At 34.7% G+C, this 16487-nt stretch overlaps 1 protein-coding gene across 5 annotated transcripts in view; it reads right to left on the bottom strand.

Annotated features, from left to right (window-relative positions):
* The window catches only part of LOC145688161 (uncharacterized), a 351061-nt gene that overhangs the window by 32699 nt on the left and 301875 nt on the right, over window positions 1-16487 (bottom strand). For all 5 annotated transcript variants that reach the window (XM_081761987.1, XM_081761989.1, XM_081761988.1 and 2 more), the window contains 6 exons: window positions 14258-14431; window positions 10019-10194; window positions 7000-7111; window positions 3854-4018; window positions 2631-2792; window positions 525-615 (listed from right to left, as the gene is read on the bottom strand). In XM_081761987.1, coding sequence (XP_081618113.1) covers window positions 525-615; window positions 2631-2792; window positions 3854-4018; window positions 7000-7111; window positions 10019-10194; window positions 14258-14431 — 880 coding nt within the window. The remainder of the gene's footprint in view (window positions 1-524; window positions 616-2630; window positions 2793-3853; window positions 4019-6999; window positions 7112-10018; window positions 10195-14257; window positions 14432-16487) is intronic.

Genomic DNA, 16487 nt, shown 5'->3' with positions numbered 1-16487 from the left:
TTTTGTTTCTTAGTATTTCTTACAAACCTTGACGCACAATTTGGAGCTTTAACTAACCTATCACCGAAGGTTATAGGTTAGTTACCTGTACTTCATGACTTTTTTCACTCACAATAATCCGCATCATTAGTTACCAAAATATTTACTACGGACACCGAAACATCCCGTTGTTTAACTGGTTATATTCCTGAAGTGTTTCTTCGTATTGTGTTCTTTCACGCAGTTGCCTTTATAAGGATAATTAAGAATACTGTGAACCTAAAGTGTTGGTGTTCTAGCTTTTATGCAGGATAGCTCGGTTCGATCTCCAACGATTCAGATCGTACACTTCAGTTAGCTTCAGCGCTGAAAAGGGACGTTAAACCCGAAATAAACAAAACAAATACCATAATCAAAATTTCTCTCTCTAACCCGTCTATTCAATGTAGATGTAATCTGAAAATCAAATGAAGTGGAAGTTGTCAATATATATATTTGTCAACTAAGGTTAAGGTTAACAATTACGTAAAAGCTATTTAACTTACCTCTTTGCAAGACACGCCAACACACAACATATAACTATAACAACCACGATGGCAATGCTCCAGATGGTAGCCTGTAACGCCGCAGAAGGTCCTAAAAGAGTAAAATATATTACATGATATTACTACTAACATTCAACAAATATATAGTTAATCTTTGAAGATAACTAATATAATTTTATATAACATATGCATAGTTGTTAGAACATATGAAAAGATTGAGATGTGTTATTGAGTATATAATTATCTTTATTTTTTTTTCTTTAAATTACCAAGCATACTCGAGGAGAAAAGTTTCTGAAAATCAAAAAGAACACAAATTTCAAATTATTTTCTTATATAAATCCATTGTATCGTGCTAAGACAGATTTTCTGTCTAGTAACACTACAATGGCCACTCTACTTACAAGTTATTTCCTTCACCAGCACAATGTAAAATTATATTACGAACGAATGCTCGTTGTTTAACTTTACACGAGATACGTCAGATTTTCAGAAGAAACGTGTAATCTTGAAATAAACTAAGAAAAAGTCTGTTAACTTGTTCACTTGTTAAATACAATGAGACTGATAACTAAGAAACTAAAATGAGTGCCTTACCACATTCGTTTTTTAGCACAATCACAAGATCTCACATATGTTAGGTATTTCAAGGCACTCAATATCAATAGAAAAATATATAAATTCCTTTGTTTTAAAAAGAGAATATTCTTTCCTTATAAAACGTCCATTTGTTTTCAAGAATTACGGGTTACAGAACAATAAATATCTGATACCAGTAAATTATTAAACGTTTTCAGTTACAAATATCGATGGCCTCACACGAGATCCTGAACCCCTTACAGCCACTAGTATGTTACTTATTCCGAACCATGGAACTTTTACTGCATGAATGCTGTCATTGCAATATGATATACGTGCAACATTTTGCTTCGAACAGACATAAATCACTGAAATTAATATTTTACTTCACGGATGTTCCACAGAAAATTTCAACACTCAGTAGTAATTAATAAAAATATTTAAAATACTTACTTACACTTTATCATCATGATACTATATTAAAGAATGATTACAGTAATTGATTATATTCTTTTATATATCATTTGCAGATACGCTGCTACTTAAGCAGTTTGTTCCAATGGAACGTAATGACACGCAAAAATGACACGGGGAACGTGCACGTTATTCTGTGAGGGAACCTAGAATACCTCAAATCAGTTTCCTAACAATGCTATATTGTTGGTATGGTGAAGGTTCAAGGAAATAGCCTGCTGAACTGCCATCGTTGCTTTTTCGTTTAACATAGGGCGCCTCACCAGTGTGGAGCCCAAATGGCTGGCACGATTGGAAAATTTCCACTAATTTAGATTGAATTTCCATTTAATTTCCTATTTTTCCATTTTTTCGTAACTTACTCATAACAGAGTTGGCATATGGTCCCAGATTCTTCATACACATATCGTTATAGGAAAAGGAATGCATAGCAATTTCCCCTTATTCTGTATTGGATAAATTACTGTGCTTCTAACTATTCTGCAAAAATCAAACGTTGTAGAAGCTGCGTAGCACAGGAGTTAGTGATATGACGATAACTGAGCCAGTTATAACTTTAGTCAACATTACGCCATCTTGATCCTATCATCCGGAAAAATAGATTTATTATTTTGAAGTTCTCTTATGTTTTCATTAAATTGAGAGAAAAATTCATTCAGAAACATAACAACTTTCAAATTTTACTGACATCCCTGAGGATAACAACGAATAAATAAATAAATAAATAAAAGCGTTATATTTTAGTTTCTTTATCAAAATAAAGTGGGTACAGTAACAATTATTTTCTTCTATATGGGTAATTATCAGATTCACCCTTCCCTCTATTAACTAAAATACCATTTCCATCAATATATTTGTTTTAGATCCCCCCCCCCCTCCCTTCCCTCAAATGCTGTTTTCTACCATACCATTTCACAGTACGTCCGAAATCCATCAGATTTTGCTGCGATATAGTTTCGTTGCACTTCAGATCAGAACCATCTTTCTCAAAGAAATAAGGACTCTCAACATGATTGCTATGCCAATCTACGATTAAAACAAGAGTAAGATTACCTGTGATCACACAACTTTCAGTTCCGTTTTCACTCCATGGTCCCTCATATGTAATATTGTTGGGCGGTCTTATATTCACTGCTCGAACTGAAAAATTATAGGTATGCACAGGTCCTCCATCACTGCAGTCAGGTGAAGATACCAAAAACTTGGTCTCATTTCCTGAAAGCGAAATAAAAAACACATTCTTAGTTTCCGTTAATAAATTTAATTATGAACTTAGAAGACAAATAAATATTCAAATACTTTTGCACAGATTACAAATATATGAATAAATGAATCTAACACAGCTGACTATTAGCAGAACATGTTCGTTTACGGATTCCAGTTTAATAATAATACAGTAGTGAACAGATCCCAATACTAATGTATGGTTCAAATTAAGGTAGAAAATATCAGGACACAGCGTCCTCTCTAATTCAAAATTTACTCATGTTGTTTCTAAAATTTTCAGCAAAGTTTACAGTGACTTTTTTCTTCCTTTTTAATAGACTGGTTTGATTTCCCCTTTTCAGGCTGCATTTTTAAGGATTTTATTAACATTTAAGTCTCAAAGGGGATCGTTTTTGTTCTTTACCGTACACTGTTGCGAAGTCACCATTTGACACTGTGGAAAATCCGCATTAGAAGTCATAAGATGTTTGTGTTTACAAGTGGTAATATGTTATGGTGTATACAGCTGTTACCTGCATGGTTAATTCCCATTCACTCTTATTTTCACTAACACCTTCTTATCTCTATCTTGGATAAAACTTCCAGTAAAGACAGCAAAATATGGACTGAATGCATCCATAATAGTGTAGAGGAGAGCTATGTGAGTACCTTTCAAGTTTGTGATACTACTTTTGAATATGTTTACATCAACATTACATACGATAGTGATTAACGAAAGTTTGACCACCACCACGCCAGTAGATAAAATTATCATTCTTCCTTTTTATAGTAACTCATAAACTATAAACATCCACTTAAAAAAAATAATCACAATAATTTGGCGACATGTTTTGATACGTAAGATACCAAGGATTGAAAAAGAAAAGGTTTATACTTTTCATACAACATTACGTACTTACACATTAGTGTATGAATTTTGTTCGTTTAAAGTATGATGAATTGATTCTTTCCTACACTTCTCTTTCGGAGAACACAGTTAAGTAATATCTACATCAAAATTTGAAGCCATAATTGAGCTTATGCAAGTTTCAGTGCATTAAATGACTTACCTGAAATGTTATAACGTTTGGTGGAATTGTTTGCACCCTCTAACTCTTGTACCAGAAGTTCGTAATAGTCGATTAGTCCACCTGGTTTCGCAGGTTCCTTCCATGACACAAGAAATTGTGATGCATTCTGGAGTTGTACTTCTGGTCTCTCCATCTGGCTTGGAGCTAGAATACATAAAATTTTGAAACTGATCTTAAAATGTAAGAGTGCTATTACTAAATACAGTCAAAATATGCAGTACATATAAGACATATATATTTTTGTCTTTAACATCATACACACAAAACCAAAAGTAAAATAAGAACTCACTACTGAATACACACTTAGTGTTTTCTTCCTAATGCGGGAAGCAAGAGTTCGATTCCCGTAGGAGTCCATGTAATTTAGACTTAACGTTGAAACTCTAAATCCACATTTTACAAAATGGGACACTAAACTCACAAGAAAATGAAACAAATTAAGATTTAAGTAATACTGTTCGACATGAAAATTAGAATATCGCAAAGCTTTCCTTACGCGAACTCTTGACTGTGTATACGTCATCATTAGATGAAAGAAAGAAAAAATAATCGACTGTTGAACAGAAAAGTACATACACAATAGAAAGGGTGTCTGAACTCGAACGTCCTAATTTAAAACTAGTCTATATAATAAAAGTAAATTTGAGTTTCTGTCTGATCGCATCACGCAATAATCACTGAATCAGTTATAATGATATTTGAAATGATTATCAATCTTAGTTCTCCCACGGAACACATAATATTAAATTTACGAAAATACATATCCTAAAGATGGAGCAGAGAATCATACTTTATGCAAAAGTTTAGTATCTGACAGAGCCCGTGAAAATAGGAAGATGAAACTCGGTATATAAAAGTTACATAAAAAAATAAACTGACTTCTCCCAGTGTTTTTGGAAACAAATTGAGTGATGATATGTAAAAATAATCGAAAACGACCAATATGTCGAAGTGTCTAATCCTCAGTTTTCTGAGATGAATAGTGATACTCACAACGCTGGTTAATTGGATTCATCCCCCGTCGGCACGGAGGTGACGGTTGAGGGGGTAATCGAGTGACGTAAAAATATTCGAAAATGACCGATATTAGTGTCCAATGCATACATTTGGGGTCACTGAGATGAAAAGTGACATTACCGACATTATTGGTCCAAATTCATATCATATTGGTGTGGCGAGTGACGGGTTGGGTAAATAAGGGTAACGGGGGGAGGAAAGGGATGTTACTCAATGTTATCATTACAATTTGATTTTAATGCGTATCCAGAAGGGAGGGAAGAGGTTAAAATACTTTCCATAAACATAACTCTCCGCTCAAAACATGACCGTTTCAGTTATTTCTTCCTTCTTCAAACATCCAAGAAGGGAGAACTTTATATTTCGTAATCTGTATATATACTATAAAAGAATGAATTCACTGACTCACTCATCAGTATATCTATGAAACTATTAGGCATACACCCTTGAAATTTTGTATATTATTCTTGCACCACAGGCTGTAGATGAAATGGGAGTTTTGCTATATATGATTCCTAAGGGGGATAGGGGCCTTAAACGATTTGTTGCTGTTCTCTAGATCTCCGAAGCTATTAGGCATAGAACTTTGACATCTTGTATTAAAGTAGAGTGACTTTCCTTGCACTCTAGGCTGTAGATAAGACGGAGTTTTGCGAAATAGGATTCCTAGGTGGGATGGGGTTAAATTATTTTTTTCCGTTTTCCAGATTTGCCAAACTATGGGGTGCAGAATCTTGAAAATTTGTATAAATATTTTCCTTGCATCTCATATTCCTGATTAGGCGAGACTTAGCAAATGCAACCCCTAAAACTGGAATGGGAATTTGTTTATTTGGCATTTATTATTCCCCAGATCTCCGAAACTATTGAACACGGAAGTATGAAATTGTGTTTGTGTTATTCACTTGCATTCAGCATCGAAGTCGAAGAAGAATGGAACGCAGGGAGAGGGAGGAATGAAAGATATTGTCCACAGTAACACAGGGAAGTATAGGCTAGTCTAGCAATAAAGCTTATGTGCAAACTTTTTTATATATAGATAGGTCTTCTTGTATATAATTCGAAGACACATTTTGCAGCCACTCTGATAAAATACATTTAATAAATATATGAAGAGTGCTTCTCTTTATTTCCAAAATAAATTGCTACACTTAGAAAATTTGAAGTTATGGTGCGCAGATAACTTATCTGTGGATAATATAATATTTGTTCAAAATCCGCATAATACAGTCATGTTCAAAGTGCATTTCCTCTTATATCCAAAGATCAATGGGAATAAACTGTTTCATGTCTTAAATTAGATCATTAATTTAAAGGAAACTGCACAAAAATTGTACCGTTCAACCGGAACATTCGAAAAAACTATTTGATAAGATCCACTTTTGAATGTGGCTGCACCTATAGCATTACAGCAAACAATCGGTGAAACTAAACTGTCTAAGAAAATTAAAACTATTTCTCAATTCTTTATAAATCAAGTGTAGTGAATAACATAAGACAAGCTATCATTTTAAGCTCATTATTTTTCAAAATAAACAATGTTTCACAATAGAAAGGCCTTGAAATGTTTGCGTCGAATGAACTAGGCCAACAACTTGATTTAAAACACTGTTCTTAAAATGAATGTTGGAATAATGGAACACTACTCTGAAAATTATTTTCTTCCTCTGTGATATCTATCTGTCTATTTATTTTATAGAACTACATGATTTGGACAAAAGAAATGCTGATGCGGGAATAGAAATTGGATTAACCAAAAAATAGTGTCAATACGATAATACATATTAAAAACATATACACCATATACCCTTTCGCTAAAATACATCACCAGGTAGAATGGAAAGAAATGAGGAAATAAAAAAAAAGAACAGTTAAAGCTGTGAAGAAAGAAAGAAGAAAAGAAGAGTTAAAGAAAGAAAGGAGAAAAGAACTGAAAAAATGAAGTGGTGAGTGTACTGATAAGCAAAAGGGGTAATATGCACTTCTTAATGTATGATCATGTTTACATTTTCTGCTAGTATCTAACTACATATATATGCATGGAAATATTGTCAATAAAAATAATTTAGTTGTATACGGTTATGAAACATTTACAATGCAGTTCTTACCTCCTATAAGGGTTCGGAATGTAACAACGTTCGAATAATTTGAACAATGGTTTGTGCATGCCTTCAGCGTTAGGTTGAAGTCTTGGTAGCAATCTAATCCATGTAATTCGTACTGAAAGAAATGCAAAACAATGATCTTATCATGGTCTTAGATATACACATATAAATGCTACAAACTCACCGGTGTGCAAAACTTAAGGATGAAAGTAAATTTCGCATGCTGTGTCACTCTTAAGTGGTAGAGATTGGTGAAACTTCAACCATACATAGAAATTAGTACTACCCTATGATGCAAGAAACAACAGGAAGAAACGCATGATGGCACTTTTATACAGAGGCAATAACTTATACTGAAAGCAATGCGACTCACGGTGATTCCTGATATTACAGGAGGAGTGAAATTGTCCTAAGAAGAATGTAACACACCACGAACAGCGATGCATGCTCTGCAACGTGCTCCCATGCTGCTAACAAATTTGGTAATAAGTTGTTGTGGCGCAGGATTCCATTTCTTCACTAGAGTTTGTGACAACTGTCCGATGGTCATTGGTGCATTTGGACGTGCTATAAGATGTCTCCCCATAGCGTCTCAAACGTACACGATGGGAGACTATTCGGGGGAAATGCACGCCAGTTCATTCGCCGAATATCTTCTCATTCCAAGAGCTTCACCACCTATGCTGTTCGATGCAGTCGCACAGTGTCATACACGAAGAAGAAATTGGGGCCAATTGCATCTCTGAAAAGACGCACGTGGGGAAGGAGTACAGTGTCACAATACCGTTGACAGGTAAGTGTACCACATTCAAAAACTGGGAGGTTGATGTGCCCATAGAACATTATGTCTGCTCACACAAGAACATCGGACTACCAAAATGATCATGTTCGACAAGATTCCTGGGTTTGCAGCGTCTTCATCACCTCTCGCCAGATGAGTGTGCATCCAAAGTCAATACTCAGACTGGATTTGCTCGTATCAGGGAAGATAAGGCAACCTCATTCCTCCTCGGTCTGGTACTAATGTTCTTGGCACCACCAAAAACGATGCCGCCAATGTGCAGATGTCAATGGAATACAACCAATGGAAGGCGGCCAAAGAGACCATCCCCGTGCAGTCGGCGTGAAGCTGTGGAGTGAAATTAGGTGCCTTGCAGACCTGTAAAATGTATTTGCAGTTGCATCTGATGTTTGATGACGGTCCCTTCTTGTCTGTTGCACAATGGAGCAGTCGTTCTTTGCTGCAGCTGACCATGGTCGACCACCACCTCTCTTTCGCACAACATTGTCTGTAGTTCGGAACGCTCCACATGCACGTGAAACAATGCAGCGGACAATATCAAACTTCTGGTCCAAATTCATCACACTTTTCCCTTCTTTTAGTTTCCCGATGATTCTTCTCCATGGGGAATCATCCAAATGTTGTCTCCAGGCCTTGTTGTACCACCACCACAATGCACCTTAGTAATTCTTTGACTGACACTCACTATCTTGTTCCTTTCATTCAACTGCTTCGTATTGGATGTACACATCTATTCGACGGTACGGTCTCGATGACATCACGCCATGTAATGTCTTGCTCCCTGTGCTGTATGAGTGACTTCTAGCAATATCCTGCTGAGCGTACATTCATTTCAATCGACCACGTAATAGTTTATGTTACTATATTTCATTCTTAAGTTTTGCATACCAGTATATATATATATATATATATATATATATATATATGAAAAAAGACACAAAATTAAAACAATTTTCACCAAGCATTAATGATCAACAGTTTTTAATATATTTCAACTTCTGTTTCTCTACGTGCAGATATATAGTAACACTATTGTGTTATTTTATACTCCAAACACCGGAAAATGTAAAGAGCTAAAAAGTGTCTCCAGAAATTTTCTATCTGTTCGGATTCCCTTACAAGAAGGTTTGAGATTTGAAATTTCGAAACGTTTCCCAATGCCCAGGAAAACGTAGTGACAGAATCAGCTTGCTTCAGAAGTAATTAACACTGCACACATATAATAATGCCAATAATGTCTCACTTGAAATATTTTATCCTTCAATACGTAGACAATAAATCTATATGCTGGAATAAGTTGATAATTGCTAACTTAGAGATTCCCTAATTAGCAGTATTATATATATATATATATATTATTTTCACCAGTGACTTGAAAGTATTTTAAATTTTATTCATAAGGTTGAAACTTACTTGCCTATACAAATGTACAAATCACATTTTGCCATTCTCGTATAGATCTGTTTTTCACTCGTGAGCTAATTTTTGAGAAATACAAACAATTTAGTCTCAATATGTTATTGCTTTATATTTATTAATATCTTCTTGTATTGCATAACTAGCAGCGTTCACCCCGCTTCGCTGGGGTCACCCCGGAACGCAATAAACTTTGTTACTTAGATAATTTTTACTTTTTCGCTTTCAAGTGATATGATAAAAACCATAGAAGATTGCAGTAAATGTTAACATTATATCGCCTGTCATTTATGTTAACCCGCCGAGTGACACGGTCATGTGGGTTGCATATAAATACGGTTAGATTTACCTATGATGAGCTAACAAAGGATTTCTACGTTATGGACACTTGAATGGTCAATTATCTCAAGACACTGGTAATTGAAAATTAAAGTGATATGATAAAAACCATCTAGGGTCCAAATCTTAATAACCCCCCAAAAATGAAAGAAATTGGTTCAGCCGTATTAGCGTGATGAGCTAACAAAGGATTTGTACGTTCTCTTTTATATATATAGATATCTAAATCAAACGTCGTAGGTGTCCATAGCATAGGTACTTAAGTTGTCCGTGCACAACAGGTTTGATCGAGTTCAAATGCTTGGGCGCTGACCAGAAAAATGAGCACCGTGTTCGACCCTCCATTCTGTAACCATTTTTTGGCTCATGGAATTTGACTTCAAAGAATTAGTTTCATTCTTTAGTTATGACAACATGACTCGCAGGAAACGAAACAGAAGAAAACAAACGGAGTCTTATACTTACTGTGCATCCTGTAGGAGTCTCGATAATATGTTCTTGCGGTATTTCTGCTTCCACGTTGTTGTAGAATAGTATATACTGTCGAAGAACACCATTTATTTTAGCAGGCTTTTGCCAAGACACAACAACGGACGTATCACTTATATTACTAACGGTTACGCTTCGAGGTGGTCCTGGAGCTGAAAGTAAAGATTTTATTATATATATATATATATATATATATATATATATATATATATATATATACGCACCGTGCAGTCGTAATAGTGAGATGTTCAGTAACTTATTACACAGAGAGAGATACATACGTACCTATTTCACAAAAGGAAAATTAATAATGAAAAAACTGACAACCATATTATGGAATAATACTGAATTCCATAATATATACTAGTCAGCGAATGTATTACTAACAATTCAGTGAAGCGTCTGGAATAATCAAGACATATCATTTGCATCGTAAACACACAGAGTACATAGTCATTCAATATAGCGAATAATGATACACAATCCGTCTTTCTTATCTAGTCTTCTCTTCCATTTGTTCACTCTTTACTACGCTTCGATGACGAAAAATTCAACTTTGAAAAGCGGCTTCTTATTTTATTATTATTTGGTTCCCTCACTGCTTGTGTTCATAACTATTATGTAAATATAATACTAGAATAATAATACTGGAAATACAAAAATTAAAACTTAAAAATGCAAAATATACTAACATCTAAAATGAAAATAAGTATATGAAAAACGGAAAGAGGGGTTGGGTGTGAGTGTCATAGGCAAATACAACCAAGGATATCGCTCGCGGATAGAATGATAATGTTCCTATATCCTGCCATGAAAACAGCACACCATTTTCCCATTTCGGTATTTACGATTTTTCCAAACTTATTTACATTCTTCTATCTCGGTAACAATTTTAAAACTATTTAAGCAAAAGATGTGGAAGAATGTACTTTGATAATGGATGTACAGTACATTTTGGAATAGGTAGCGTGAGGAATAAGATTGATAGTTGCTGAAGTGGATTAGAAGGAATGTTTCGACACACTCAAGGCTAGACTTAAGATGTAAATGAGGTTGCAAGAATGAAAACTCGGACGGTCGATGTGTTATTCTGGAGATCGGGTGTTGGAAAATCAGAGTATTGCTGAACATAAAGTTTGATTTATACATCTGAGTTTCTACCATTTCTACGGCAGAGGTGTGTGATATTTCGAAAGACCACTTCTTTGTAATGAAGGTGTGAAAGTTGACAAACCTTCGGTAAACAGCTTGGTTACACGAATCTTTGTGTGTTTTAGGTGAGATGAAGAGTATAGGATAAGCAAGACACATGAGTTTCTTTAAGGAATGGAGGCTAGAATTGTATTGAGTCAGGATATTCGGAAAAGGGAATTACATGATTGTATTTTCGGGGGATTGCACGGCTAGATTATTTGTGGACAGGGTTGAGCTACCTCCCGCTCGAGATCCTGACGAGAGAATCTTGAGGAATTTATTGAAGGACAGTCGGGTGGAGCTGATAGGATTTTCAACTGGCAGGATATGGGGTAGAAAGCGTAATACCTCATATCCCCACTGATGAAATGACAGAAATCCAGATGGAAAACTTATTTTTGTTTATAAGAGAAGTTCCAGATACAGCACGTTAGTCATTTTACACTAAAACACATAACAACGGAAAATTAAACATCAACAGGAAAACTGTACAACAGTAATAATAATAATAATAATAATAATAATAATAATAATAATAATAATAATAATAATAATAATAATAATAATAATAATAATAATAATAATAATAATAATAATAATATTATTATTATTATTATTATTATTATTATTATTATTATTATTATTATTATTATTATTATTATTATTATTATTATTATTATTATTATTATTATTTACATAGTAATATTTACAATTTAATTTTGCATAACGTAGATCGCAAGATTCTTTCAGGGGTTAAAATATCTATTGTGTCTGGAAGTTATTGAATTCACTAGAAAGTTCGTACATAAGCGACCTTCAATTCTAAGTATACAATTCCAAGCATAGCATACAATTTCAAGTCTAGATTTCGGAACAAAGATAACACTTGTATTCCGTGTTGCACGGATATGTACTCTGAAATTAAATGTTGAAAGTAGAGAGCGTGAGTTTAATTTTCAATTTACTATTTTATGGAGAAAAAAAAAATCAGCTTTTTTGCGACGAGTACTGCATGATGTTATATTGAGTGTTTCCATGATAGTTTCGTTACTGGATATAAGTTGTTTTGAACTCTATGTCGAACAATGGCAAAAACTAAGTTGAGAACAGAGTCAAGCTTGTCGTGTGACAAGTCGTGGATCAAATATGCCAACAGTATTTCACTTGCGCAGTCAAATTTTGAATTACTGTAATCTATACAACATTCGTAAGATGTGCATTTTTTTTATATAAATAACAGTAGTAATAATGTTCACTAAAATTAAACTTATCACGAAATATATTACCAAGCTCATTATGTGCGTGTACAATTTGAACAATTATATTACAATTATTGATAGTGTATTTGTGTTTGATATGATTTTTCTTGCGGGAAATTGTAAAAGAAGTGCATTTACTGGGATTTAATTTCAATCCACCAAGAAGCGAGTCGTAAGAGATCATTCTGAAAGTTAACGGAATCTTGTGCTGAGATTTCTCTGAGGAGTTTACAATCGTCAGCGAACAAGAGACTGTTATTAGATGTGATCTGAGGATGATTAGTAAGATCATCTATGATTAAGAGGAAAAATAAGGGACCAAGGACACTCCGTTGTGAAGTTTTTACTGATACTCCCTTGAAAGTAGATGTATCGCCAGAAATAACTACAAGTTGTTGTTTCTCAGAAAGATAGCTTGCAATGAGCTTTAGTGATGTGCTATGTATACTAAATCTGTTCGATAATTTCTACAAAAATGAATGATTTATAGAACAAAATGCTTTGCTTATACCTAAATACATTATGTCTAACAGGGTATCATCTGACATACAAGTACAGCGTGAGAAAGTGGAACTGACGAATTTGTTAAGTAAGAACTACAAGGAAGAAAACCATGTTGCACAAGGTTAATATAAGGTGAGGTAAATTTAAAGATTCTGTCTTTGATAATTTTTTCGCAGATAATTGATGGATGTGACAATATTGATATTGGCTTGTATGAAGATATTATATATATATATATATATATATATATATATATTTATTTATTTATTTATTTATTTATATATATATATTGAGATTTGGCACTCTCATTTTCAGTGTTCGTATTCGGAGGTTCAATCCCCGCTGTGAACACAATGTTTCGGATAAAAACACCAGCAGCAGTTTGGAGTCTATTGCAATAATACTAATCGGCTTTAATAACTTCAGTGCTCACTACGGGCATACAGGAAAAATCAGTAATATCATTGTTTGAAGAAAAAAAATCCTGGTGAAGGTCTTTTAAGTTACACGGATAAATGAAACTAACAAGAAACTGGATCAGAGCACACAAATATACGAAAACCAACTACGCATGTGATCCACACACGAAGATTGATTGCTTCACTTGCTCTATGATCAGGGCCGGATTTAGGCATGGACCACATGGGCCCGGGATCAGGGCGGCAAATTTTGAAGAGCAGCAATTAAAAAAAAAAAAGTATTAAAAAACGATAAAACTATTGAAAATACATATTTCACCAACGACTTAATAAAATAAGCGAAAGCCATTTTTTTAATGGCCACAACTACGATAATATTGTAGCAGATTAATCTTAGCAAATATTGTCGCAAGTCAGTTGGTTATTATGGTGGTTTGATCAGTTGTAGATGGAACTGCAGAAAAGGGCGACAGTAAACAAATTAAAATATATTACATAAAATGAGTAATAAGAAATAAGAACAGTAACAACTAGTAATAATTACAATTTAGTAGCAAACGTAAAATTAATATTCTAAGAAGTGGATCCAGAAGAATGAAAGTTTTGGAGAGCGTTGCGATTGGTGTGGTTAGGGGTGGCAATTTCGCTTGGGTCCATGGGCGCAAAACATGGAAATCCGGCCCTGTCTATGATATTTGTTGGACTAAGTATCACACAAGAACTCGGTTATGATACCACAGGCAAAATATCAGGTGATTGTTATTGACCTGTTTAGTATTGCTAGCAGGCAGAGTAAGATTTTAATAATCGTTTGACTTACAAACATACAGTTTCCTTACCTGCTTCAAATGTCGTTTCATGTATTGGATCGCTTTTAGGTCCTTGTTGTTTATCCTTGCTTTCAACAGAAACAGAAAATCTGTAGGTAGTATATGGTAAGAGACCGGTGACATTGGTGCTCATTTGATTTTCAATTTTGTTGGTGTGTTCAACAAACTTGTATTCCTCGGGTTCTGAAATTAAGCGAAGAAGAAAATTTTGATCACTCTGGACAAAAATAAATATAATACTGAAACTTAAGTAAAAATGTTACAAAACGTATCAAAACTACTTATAGACAATTTCACGAATTCAAAATTATCGTACTCTATAAAAAGAAAAATATGTAATGTAATTTTATAAATATAAAACTACATGAGCTGACGTAAATTAAAGGGTACTTTCGTTTGACATGGAAAGTTGAAATTTGGAATGATTGTAGCTTTAGGAGACTAACCGAGAGGAAAATTACCAAAATTGATTTTTTTTTAAATTTTAGAGGGTCTAAAGGGGAGATGAAGAAATTCCCCATGTTATTTAAATGGGCCTTTTTTGGAGCTATAATCTCATATTTTAGGTACTTGGAATTGTAATAAAAACTTGAAATTTGGTATGGTTATACGTTTTCATTACCGTTAACTAAGTAAATCGCTAAAAATAAAATTTTCCAACTGTAGAGTGGTTTTACGGGGAAGTGAAAAATCTTTCCCATGTTATTTATGTGGGACATCTACACCCCAAAATGTTTAGGCACTTTCGGCAGGATTAGAATGATGAAATTTCGCATGATTGTAGCCTTCCGGGACTAACCTACAGCAAAATTGCCGAAAGTGAATATTTTTAGTTTTTAAGGGGTCTAAAGGGGGGGATGAAGAAATTCCCATGTTATTTAAATGGGCGTTTTCTTGGGATACAAAATCTTATCTTTTAAGATAGCTGAAACAGGAAAAGGAACTTTAAATTCCGTAGAATTGTGGTTTTAAGAGGTGCGAGGCCGTAGGCCGAGCAAAGGCGCGGGTGTGGAGGCGAAGTCCCCAGCTGGGCAAATTCAGAAAACATGAAGAGCAAATGCACGAAATTTACTGTTGATGCAAAGGCTGATACATGAGAGATGCGAGGCCGTAGGCCGAGCAAACGCGGGGGTCTGGGAGCGGAGCCCCCAGCAAGCCAAAGGCCAGTCTATATTACAAAACTGAAAGTGACTATGTTTGTGACTCTTAATCTCTTGAACCGCCCGACCGATCTCGATTAAATTTTTAACGTAGATGCGGCTCTAGCCTGGGAGTGTTTCTAGCTATTTACTCTGATGGTACAACTTAGAGTGGGGGAGGAGGGGGACATAGAAAAAATAAATAAAACTTAATAACTCTTGAACCACTCGACCGATCTTGATCAAATTTTCAATGCAGATGAGGTTCGGGACTCTAGTGATTTTTATCATTTCACTTTGACGGAGCAACGTAGGGAAGGCGAGATATACAAAAATCAATAAATATAAAGATAAAAGTGACTATGTTCGTGAATTAATTACTTTTGAACCACCCGATCGATCTCAATCAAATTTTCAACATATATGAAGTTCAAACCTGGAAAGTTTTATATCTTTTCATTTTGACAGTAGATCTTAGGGTAGAGGGAGGAGAGGAGGGAAAATATATGAAAGTAACTCTTGATAACTCTTGAACCACCCAACCGACCTCGATTAAATTTTTAACGTAGATGACGTTCGGGCTTGGGATATTTTTTACCATTTAACTTTGACCGTGCAACGTAGGGGAGGGGAAGGGGGAGATATATGTAAAAATATAAAAATGGAAGTCACTGTCTATGTGACTTCACTCTTGAACCACCTGACCGATCTCGATTAAATTTTCAACATAGATGAGGTTCGGGCCTGGGATGGTATTTATCTATTCACTTTGACGATAGAACTTAGGGGAGGAGGTAGGAGGGGAAGATATATAAAAATAAAAATAAATAAAACTTAACTCTTGAACTACCGGACCGATCTCGATCAAATTTTCAACCTAGATTAAGTTCGAACATGAGATGATTTTTGTCATATCACTTTGACGATGTAACTTAAGGGAGGGGAAATACATTTAAATATGATCGAAAATGACCGATATTAGTGTCGAATCTATAGTTTTTGAGGTCGCTGAGATGAGCAGTGACACTTCCGGTGCCATTTAAATCCAAATTGAGTCCCGCAAAAAATTGTGGGAGGGGAGGGATAGTCAAAATTATCAA

Source organism: Thermobia domestica, chromosome 6, assembly GCF_964235325.1.
Source record: "Thermobia domestica chromosome 6, izTheDome1.hap1.1, whole genome shotgun sequence".
NCBI lineage: Eukaryota > Metazoa > Arthropoda > Insecta > Zygentoma > Lepismatidae > Thermobia > Thermobia domestica.
The sequence above is the reverse complement of the archived record's forward strand: the minus strand, read 5'-3'. Positions and strand labels throughout refer to the sequence as shown.